Source organism: Mandrillus leucophaeus, unplaced genomic scaffold (assembly GCF_000951045.1).
Source record: "Mandrillus leucophaeus isolate KB7577 unplaced genomic scaffold, Mleu.le_1.0 Scaffold234, whole genome shotgun sequence".
Classification (NCBI taxonomy): domain Eukaryota; kingdom Metazoa; phylum Chordata; class Mammalia; order Primates; family Cercopithecidae; genus Mandrillus; species Mandrillus leucophaeus.
The window spans coordinates 425,192-435,163 of NW_012102410.1; the positions used below are offsets into that span (position 1 = coordinate 425,192).

A 9,972-nucleotide genomic window follows, 5' to 3' on the forward strand; every position below is an offset into this window, starting at 1 on the left:
GGCACTGATTGAGCTGGAATATACAGGGAGAGGCAGCAGTTCTGGTCTAGGGATGGGAGCAAGGCCAGCCAGGCTGCCAGCGACACAGGTGTGGTTTTGGAGAATCCCATGACTGAGTTAATCCCTCCATACCAGGTTCCACCCCAACTCCACAACATCCTCTCTCTCTCCCCAGACAAACCAGCCCCAGATCCTCCTGGGTCCCTGAAAGCTGACACAGCTGTCTTGGAAGACAATGGTTGAGATTCCAGGGCGGAAGCATTTTTAAGGCCCTACCTCAAACGGCCCCACCCCGGCTTCATTCCTCCTCCATCTTGTCCCGCACCTCTGCCGGCAGACCCTGGTAAAGGGTGTCTTCCACCAGGAGCCCCGCCTTCTTTAGCCCCCCACAGTTGCCAAGTTCTTCAGGCAGCGCCTCAAGGCGGTTTCCTTTGAGCTCCAGGCGGCTGAGGGCCCTGAGGGCACCCACGTGGGGCGAGAGCTGGCTCAGCTGGTTGTCACCCAGAAGCAATGTCCGAAGCTTACGGCAGAAGAAGAGCTCGTCGGGCAGGGCCTCCAGGGCATTGTAGGAGAGGGCCAGGTGCTGTAGGTTCTGCAGGAGGCCCACCTCGGGTGGCAGGGAGTGTAGCCCGTTGTGGGACACGTCCAGCAGACGGAGGCCCGAGCACAGGCCGAGCTGGGAGGGCAGGGTCTCCAGCTTGTTGTAGCTCAGGTAGAGCTGCTCCAGGCTCCTGAGCTTCCGCACGTGCTCCGGGACATAGGCGATCTGGTTGTGCCATAGCCTGAGCGTGACCAGCTTCCGGCAGTGCTGGAAGCTGAGGATTTCCTCGATGGAGCGCAGGTGGTTGTCCTTAAGGTCGAGTTCCTGCAGGGCGCCCAGGCTGAACACTGCGTGGGGGATGCGCTCCAGCCCGCAGGCCACCAGCTCCAGCTCGCGCAATGCCGCCAGTTTCTTAAGGCTGTTCAGGGCAACCAGACGGGCCCCATCATTGTGCAGGCTGAGCCTCTGCAGGTGGCCGGCGACGTCGGTCACACTGGCTGGCACCTTCCCGGCGTTGCTCCGGAGGGACAATACCTTGAGCTGCTTCAGCTCCCGGAGGCTCTCCAGGGTGGCCGCCCGAGCCAGCTCCTGGGGGAAAAGCCCCTCCAGGTGCAGCTCCTCCAAGCCCCGCAGCCCGAACACCCAAAGCGGCACCTCGCGGAGCTCTTCGCATTTGACGCGCATCACCTTCAGATGGTCCCGCAGGAAGACCTGCAAGGAGAAGGGTAGCCTGGTGGGCGAGTGGAGCAAGCTGAGCTCCTGTAAGTGCACCAGCTGCGACAGCCCCGGGGGGAAGGTGATATCGCAGATGGCCTCCAGCCGGAGTGACTCCACCTCACTGAGCTCAAAGATGGTGTCGGGCAGTCCCGGAAGCATGCAGAGGGCCAGCTCCAGCCGACCTGCGGCGTTGCGCTGCAGCTTCTGTCGAAGCTTCTCGGGCGTCCACTCATGGTTGAGATTGAGCTGCTTTAGACGACTTTCGCTGACCTCGGACAAGAAGACAGCGAAGCGCTTGGAGTAGAGGGAGTCATACTGATCGATGAGGTGCAGCATGAAGGCGAAGTCGTTCTTGACATCAGGAATGTCCCCCATGCCAGTCTCCTCCCGCACGGAACGGAAGGAGTACTCCTTGAGGGGCCGGTGGAAGAGCCAATAGAGCGTGTAGATGCAGGTGAGTCCGTAGATGCACACGAAGGAGATGTAACAGAAGGCCAGCTTGGAGAAGAGGTGGGCCTTGGTGTGGTTGCAGCAGAAGCTGGCGTAGCCCGTGACCTCTGACGTCTCCACCCTACAGGCCACCAGGAAACTGATCTTCTCCACATAGACCAGGTTGTAGACCAGGATGGCCAGGAACTTACACACTTTCAGCACCGTCTGTCGAATGTACATGGTGTACAGGATGTCACCCTCTTCCACGTGCACACGGAACTTCTTCACCTTCTCAAACAGGGCTTTGGCTTGCTCACCCTCCTTCTTGTCCAGCAGGGTGACAACTGGAGGCTCGGTCACCACCTTCTCTGGTTCTGCCAGCACTTTCTCCTTCTCACCCTCCCCTGCCTTCCCCGGTGCGGCCCCTGCCGTGGCCACTATGGTGGCCGAGGCCCGTCCGGCGGCTGCTGGGCCCTTCTGGTTCTCCCCGGAGACCTCGGACAGGGCCCTTGTGGTCCATGGAGAGTCGAAACACTTGCCCAGGATGGAGATGAAGTGTTCGATCTTGGAGCTGGTGCCAGGGAACTTGAACCAGAAACTGGTGCAGACCATGAAGATGAGTGTGTGAATGACCACGAGGTAGGGGAAGTATTTGGCATACCAGTGCAGGGCCGTCTCGTAGCACAGCTGGTTAATGAAGCTGTATTGCTGCAGGTCCAAATTGTTCTTAAGGCCTTTAACCTCCTGCAGGGCCCCCATCTGCTCAGGGCTCCTCCGAGGCAGCAATTGCTGGCACGGGGCCTCTGATAAGTTCTCCTGGGGCTCGTGATTGGGTAGACAGATGATCTTGTCCTGTGTCACCTGAGGAGCAAAAGAGACTGAGGGCTGTAATCCTAGCACTTTGGGAGGCTGAGGCGGGCGGATCACTTGAGGTCGGGAGTTCGAGACCAGCCTGGCCAACATGGTGAAACCCTGTTTCTACTAAAAATACAAAATTAGCCGGGCATGGTGGTGGGCACCTGTAATCCCAGCTACTTGGGAAGCTGAGGCAGGAGAAATCGCTTGAACCTGGAAGACGGAGGTTACAGTGAGCCGAGATCGTACCATTGTACTCCAGCCTGGACGACAGAGTAGGACTCCGTCTCAAAAATAATTAATTTAAAAAAAAAAAAAAAAATGAGGGAGATGGGGGAAAAACAGGCTGAAGGTGGGAGACCCCCGCATCTCCCATCTCTGACTGTTGCCAGCCAGCTGTGACTTTGGAAGAGTTTTGCTAAACCTCTAAGCACTGGTCTTTTTTTTTTGAGACTGAGTGTCGCTCTGTCACCGGGGCTGCGTGCAGTGGTGCAATCTTGGCTCATTGCAACGTCCCCCTCCCAGTTCAAGCAATTCTCCTGCCTCAGCCTCCTGAGTAGCTGGGGCTACAAGCACGCAGTACCACGCCCAGCCAATTTTTGTATTTCTAGTAGAGATGGGGTTTCACTATGTCGGCCAGGCTGGTCTCGAACTCTTGGCCTCAAGTGGTCCCCTGCCTCAGCCTCCCAAAGTGCTGGGATTACAGGCATGAGCCACCGCAACCAGCAAAGCACTGGTCTTTGAGAAAAGGAACTGGGTTGAATCGTGTCCCCCGAAAAGATGTTGAAGTCCCAACTCCGAATTCTTATGAATGTGGTATTATTTGAGCTGCGTCAGGCGGCTCCTGTTTGGTAATAGGGTCTTTGCAGAGGTAGTCAAGTTAAGACAAAGCCAGCAGGGTGGGCCCAGGATGACTGCGCCTTAGAGAAAGGGGAAACATAGACACAGAGACAGACACAGAGAGAGAAGATGACGCGAGGATACAGGGAGAGGCTGGGTGTGGTGGTTCAGGCTTGTAATCCCAGTGATTTGGGAGGCAGTGGGACGGGAGCCAAGTCGGGGTGGTGGAGGAGGATTGCTTGAGGCCAGGAGTACAAGGTTACAGTGAGCTATGATTGCGCCACTGCACTCCAGCCTAGGTGACAGAGCTTGCTAAAAAAAAAAAAAAAAAAAAAAAAAAAAAAAAACTGTCTCGGCTGGGCGTGGTGGCTCATGCTTGTAATCCCAGCACTTTGGGAGACGGAGGCAGGGGGATCACAAGGTCAGGAATTCAAGACCAGCCTGGCCAACATACTGAAATCGCGGCTCTACTAAAAATACAAAAACAAAAAAATTAGCCGGGCATGGTGGCACACGCCTGTAATCCTGGCTACTTGGGAGGCTAAGCCAGGAGAATTGTTTGAACCTGGGAGGCAGAGGTTGCAGTGAGCCGAGACTGCACCACCGCACGCCAGCCTGGGCGACAGGGAGGCTCCAGTCTAAAAAAAAAAAAAAAAAAAGAAAGAAAGAAAGAAAAGTACTGGGAGAATGTCATCTACAAGCCAAGGAACCCTTGGAGCTACAATAATCTAGCAGGGAGGCTTGGAAGATTCTCCCTCACTGTCAACTGACGCCTTGATCTCGGACTTCTGGCCTCCAGAACCAGACCCAGAAGAGGAAACATTTCTGGTATTTAAGCCCCTCAATCCTTGCTACTTTGTTACAGAAAAAGTAACAAACTCATATAGCAATTGCAGCCCTTTCCAGAGTCCAGGGAGAAAATTGAGCATTATGAAAATACGGGGCTGGGCACGGTGGCTCACACCTGTAATCCCAGCACTTTGGGAGGCCGTGGTGGGAGGATGGCTTGAGGCCAGGAGTTCGAGACCAGCCTGGGCAACATAGCAAGACCCCCGTGTCAACGTGAAATTAAAAAATTAGCTGGGCGTGGTGGCGTGTGCCTGTAATCCCAGCTACTCTGGAGGCTGAGGCGGGAGAATTGCTTGAGCCCAGGAGTTCAAGGCTGCATTGAGCTGTGATCATGCCACTGCACTCCAGCCTGGATGACAGAATGAGACCCTCTTTATTTTAATTTTCAATTATTTTATTTTTTTTTTAAGATGGAGTCTCGCTCTGTCGCCCAGGCTGGAGTGCAATGGTATGATCTCGGCTCACTGCAACCTCCACTTCCCAGGTTCAAGCAATTTTCCTGCCCTCAGCCTTCCGAGTAGCTGGGATTACAGGTGTCCACCACCATGCCCAGCTAATATTTATATCTTTAGTAAGGACAGGTTTTCACCATGTTGGCCAGGCTGGTCTCGAACTTCTGGCCTTAAGTGATACTCCCACTTTGACCTCCCAAAATGCTGGGATTACTGGTGTGAGCCACCATGCCCGGCCCCTGTCTCTTTTCAGCCAAAAAAAAAAAAAAAAGAAAAAGAAAAAGAAGGGTCGGATGTGGTGCCTCATGCCTGTAATCCCAGCATTTTGGGAGGCCGAGGCGGGGAGATCATGAGGTCAGGAGTTCAAGACCCATCTGGCCAACGTAGTGAAACCCTGTCTCTACTGAAAATTAGTGGGGTGTGGTGGCATGTGTCTATAGTGCCACCTACTCAGGAGGCTGAGGCAGGAGAACTGCTTGAACCTGGGAGGCAGAGGTTGCAGTAAGCTGAGACCGTGCCATTGCACTCCAGCTTGGGCAACAGAGGGAGACTCCGTCTCAAAAAAAAAAAAAAAAAAAAGGCTGGGCGCAGTGGCTCACGCCTGTAATCCCAACACTTTGGGAGGCCCAGGCAGGGAGATCACTTGAGGTCAGGAGTTCAAGACCAGCCTGGATAACATGGTGAAACCCCGTCTCTACTAAAAAACTACAGAAATTAGCCAAGCATGGTGGCGGGCGGGCGCCTATAATCCCAGCTGCTCAGGAGGCTGAGGCAGGAGAACCGCTTGTACCCAGGAGGCAGAAGTTGCAGGGAGCTGAGATCACACCACTGTACTCTAATAGCCTGGGCGACATAGCGAGACTCTATCTCAAAAAAGAAAAGATAAGGAATGGCATAGCAATGTGGGACTCTGGTGCTCCTGGCTATGGAGGTAAGGAAGATAAGGGGTCTGGATGGGCCTTTGAGGGGCTCTGTCTTCAGTTTCCTCTCACTTTCTTGGGTGATGGGAAGGCTTCCTGACTTCCCCAGACACCTGCCCCACCCCTTTGGTCACGCCCCCTTCACAGGGGAGCACCTCACCTGGAGGGTGCAGCCAAAGACCCCAATCATGAGCATGGCCACGGTGAGGTACTCGGCCAGCACGTCCCACCAGGGTTTGAGCACCTTGAATGCAGGCTGCTGTTCCGTGAACTGCTTGAACTCGGCCACGGGGATCATGCTGCCTGTGGGAGGGGACGAGACGGGGGGTGTAGAGAGAGACCCTCAGGATGGAAGGCTCTGCAGGGGGTACCCCGAGGAGCCACACACAGGCAGGACCGTGCTCCTCATCTGCCCGTGACCCTCCCTGTTCAAACTTGTCCAAACATCCGAGGTGTGTGCCCCCCACTTCCCTCTTAGCCTGGCCTCAGTCACCCTCCATGCAGACATCACCACCTGCCCAGAACCAAGCAGCCACCGTTCCCCTCTGGGCACCCCTGCACCTGATCTGACTTGTCTGACCTCAAAGAGCACAGTAGGGCTAGTCCACAGGGCCGCCGCCCTCCAGCTTCCTCGCTTGGCTGCCTCCCCGAAACCAGGTATTCCTCTCCCACCCCTGACACCAAGGCCTGAAAACATCTGCCTGGATGCTCCCTGACCGCAGACACTCAGCGTCTGGGCCAGCCTCGGCTCTCACCCCTACCAGACCTGAAAGTGTCACAAGGCTCAGGACTTCCGGGGGTGGGCCCCTCCACCCCCTCCAGGGGCACTCTGGGCACCACCTCCAACCTCCAACCGGAAAAGCCGGCTGGAGCCTGGCTCTGGTTACCAGGGCCCCAGGGGCAGGGAGTGGCCAAGCTGAAGGCTAGTCAGCCCTGGGGGTAGAGGTGACCACGACACCTGAGTTTCTAAAGGGGCTACAGCCCAGAATCACAGGCAGAAACCAGAGACCTGGCTCTGAGAGGGGGCAATGGGGTGTCCGGATGTCCAAGGAGGAGGGAGGACTTGCAAATGGAAAGCTGTCAGGTGACACCTATGACCAGGCCAGGGCTGTGCTGCCAGGTTCCTAGCCGGCCCACTCTGTCTGTTCCCAGGGTCTCCTTTTAGACCAAGGTATCATTATTGCAGATACAGACAGGCCAGCCACAAGTCACACTGGGGCGTGGGGCATGAGCTGAGATGTCACCCTCCCAGGCAGGCGCCCACTTCCCCAGAGGCTGAGGTGGAACAAGGAAGGTGGAGACCCTTAGACTAGCCCACTTCTGCCAACATCCAAGTTCCCCCAGTCCTGGGAGCCTCCTGTCCTTGTCCAGATAGATAATCTGTGACTGGGGCTGGGCGCCGTGGCTCACGCCTGTCATCCCAGCAGTATGGGAAGCTGAGGCGGGCGGATCACTTGAGGTTAGGAGTTCGAGACCAGCATGGCCAACATGGTGAAACCCCAGGTCTACTAAAAATACATAAAAAATTAACCGGGCATGGTGAAGCACACCTGTAATCCTAGCTACTCTGGAGGCTAAGGTGGGAGGGTCTTGATCTGGGGAGGCGGAGGTTGCAGTGAACCGAGATCGTGCCACTGCACTCCAGCCTGGGTGACAGAGTGAGACTCCATCTCAAAAAACACACAAAAAAGATAATCTGTAACTGGGCACAGGGGTTTGGCCAGGAAGGAGGGCATCTGCCCATCAGGGAGTTCTCTCCGGCTCCCCATCCATCTCCCCAGGAAGAATCTAGGGAAAGCCTGGTCCCCTGACGCACAGCTCAGCCAATGATCCTGACACGCCTGAGCCTCGCTTTTCAGTTTCTGTGTCCCCCCAATATTTGGGGGTGACTCCTGGGTAGAAACAAGATAGGCTGCAGGCTCCACCCACCAAGTTAAAGGCCAGGCAGTCCCCAAAGACCACATCCTTTTATCCCCTCAGGGGCCCCCACTTCAGTCTGGGGAATCAGGCAGGCACGGGGGTGGGTACAGCCTGCCCACATGGGGACTCACCATGCAAGCGTAAAATGTCATGAGTCAGGCCAGGTGCAGTGGCTCACATCTGTAATCCTAGCACTTTGGGAGGCCAAGGCAGGCGGATCACGAGGTCAGGAGTTCGAAACCAGCCTGGCCAGCATGGTGAAACCCCGTTTCTACTAAAAATACAAAAATTAGCCGGGCATGGTGGCGTGAACCTGTAGTCCCAGCTAGGCAGGAGAATCCTTGAACCCAGGAGGCAGAGGTTGTGGTGAGCTGAGATCGTGCCACCACACTCTAGCCTGGGAGATGGAGCGAGACTGCGTCTCAAAAAAAAACAAAACAAAAACCAAAAAGTCATGGGTTCCCTGACTCAGGTGGTGACTCACCCAGACTCAAATACATGCAAGGGGGTGCCCAGAGCACAGGGTCCCAAACACCATCGCCCGGCCCTCATGCTCATTCATACTCCCTGCCCTAAGCACAAAGCCAAGTATAGTTTGGGAGGCTGAGGTGGGCGGATCACTTGAGGTTAGGAGTTCGAGACCAGCCTTGGCCAACATGGTGAAACCCCGTCTCTATTAAAAATACAAAAATTAGCCGGTCATGGTGGAGGGTGCCTGTAGTTCCAGTTACTCGGGAGGCTGAGGCACGAGAACCCCTTGAACCCGGGAGGCGGAGGTTGCAGTGAGCCGAGATTGCACCACTGCACTCCAGCCACAAATATCCCAGTCTGCCTGGGTCACCAGTATCTAGAAACATACCAGGACAGCTCAACTATCCCCAGGGGATGAATATGTACATTGCACCCACCAAAATGGACGCTTGGGGTCATTCTAGGTCATGCATATTTGTACATGAGGGTATAAAGTCCAAGTGCATACACTGAGCTTCGGAGAGACCCAGCACCAGGGAGCCTCACGTCCTGTTTCAGTTCTGGCCATCCATTAAGTCCTCAAAGGATCCTGCAGGGACAGTACTCCGTTGCTTTACCTAAGAACGTTGACCCCAGGCTGGGCACGGTGGCTCACGCCTGTAATTCCAGCACTTTGGGAGGCTGAAGCAGGAGGATTGCTTGAGCCCAGGAGTTTAAGCCACTGGGGCAACATAGTGAGACCCCATTTCTACAAAAAAATCTAAAAATTTGCCAGGTGTGGTGGTGCATGCCTGTAGTCCCAGCTACTTGGAAGGCTGAGGTGGGAGGAGTGCTTGAACCCAGGAGTTAGAGGCTGCAGTGAGTCATGAACCAGTCTGGGCAAGACCCTATCTCAAAAACAGAAAACAAAACAGTACTGACTCGGGCTGGGTGCAGTGGCTCTCGCCTGTAATCCCAGCACTTTGGGAAGCCAAAGTAGGTGGATAATTTGAGGTCAGAAGTTCGAGACCAGCCTGGCCAACATGATGAAACCCTGTCTCTCCTAAAAATACCAAAACAATTAGCCAGGCATGGTGGTGGATGCCTGTAATCCCAGATAGGTTACAGGTGAGAGGGTGAGGCAGGAGAATCGCTTAAACTCAGGAGACAGAAGCTGCAGTGAGCCAAGATCTCGTCACTGTACTCCAGCCTGGGCGACAAATTGAGACTCCGTCTCAAAAAAACAAAACAAAAAACTACTGACTCTGGGGACTGCAGAAGAAATCACACAAAACGCACACAAACACGAGCCGGGACCAACTTCCTGTCCTTGCCACCCTGGTGTGAGCTCCACCAATAGCCATCCCAGGTGCACAATCACAGACAAGAAGGCAGAAGCTCTCAGGGGACCGGGGGGCAGCCACAGGGGCTATCATTATCTGTCTCCATGACTCAAACTTGATTCTCACAAACCTGCCATTAAATTTCCACAGACACAAGACAGGCCCCCACTTTGTCTGAGCAGGGGTGGGGGGAAGGGGTGGTGGGAACAGGGGCTCGAAGAATTGGGGCAGAGCCAGGGAAAACACAACAATGGGACGTATATACGCTCAGCTTCCTCCACCAGACACTGAACGCCTCCTTTTCTCCCAAGTCAGGCAGTGTCGATGTCGGGGACTTTGTTTTCCAGACTCAAGGGAGAGAAATAACTTGTTCAAGCTTCTACAGTTCAAGTGGCATTCGAAGCCTGACCCATCCAGCCTCCAGGTCCTGCCTGTAGGATTGCAACCGCTCTGTTCCCTCTTGGGAGACAGTCTCTTAATTAAAATGCAGCATCTTGCTGGGCATGGTGGCTCATGCCTGTAATCCCAATACTTCGGGAGGCCAAGGCGGGCAGATCATTTGAGGTCAGGAGTTAGAGACCAGGCTAGCCAGCATGGTAAAACCCCGTGTCTACTAAAAATAATAAATTAGCCGGGCGCGGTAGTGGGCGCCT

General features: G+C 54.9%; 1 protein-coding gene across 3 annotated transcripts in view; it reads right to left on the reverse strand.

Moving 5' to 3' along the window:
- Positions 1 to 223: 223 nt before the first annotated feature.
- Positions 224 to 9,972, reverse strand: part of LRRC8E (leucine rich repeat containing 8 family, member E) — a 12,289-nt gene continuing 2,540 nt past the window's right edge. Inside the window, exons 2-4 of one of the 3 annotated variants that reach the window (XM_011982019.1) lie at positions 7,658 to 7,800; positions 5,767 to 5,909; positions 224 to 2,551 (exon numbers count right to left, since the gene is read on the reverse strand). In XM_011982019.1, the coding sequence (XP_011837409.1) occupies positions 299 to 2,551; positions 5,767 to 5,904 (2,391 nt within the window). In that variant the 5' untranslated portion in view covers positions 5,905 to 5,909; positions 7,658 to 7,800 and the 3' untranslated portion in view covers positions 224 to 298. The remainder of the gene's footprint in view (positions 2,552 to 5,766; positions 5,910 to 7,657; positions 7,801 to 9,972) is intronic. The other 2 variants (XM_011982018.1, XM_011982020.1) reach the window with 2 other exon arrangements.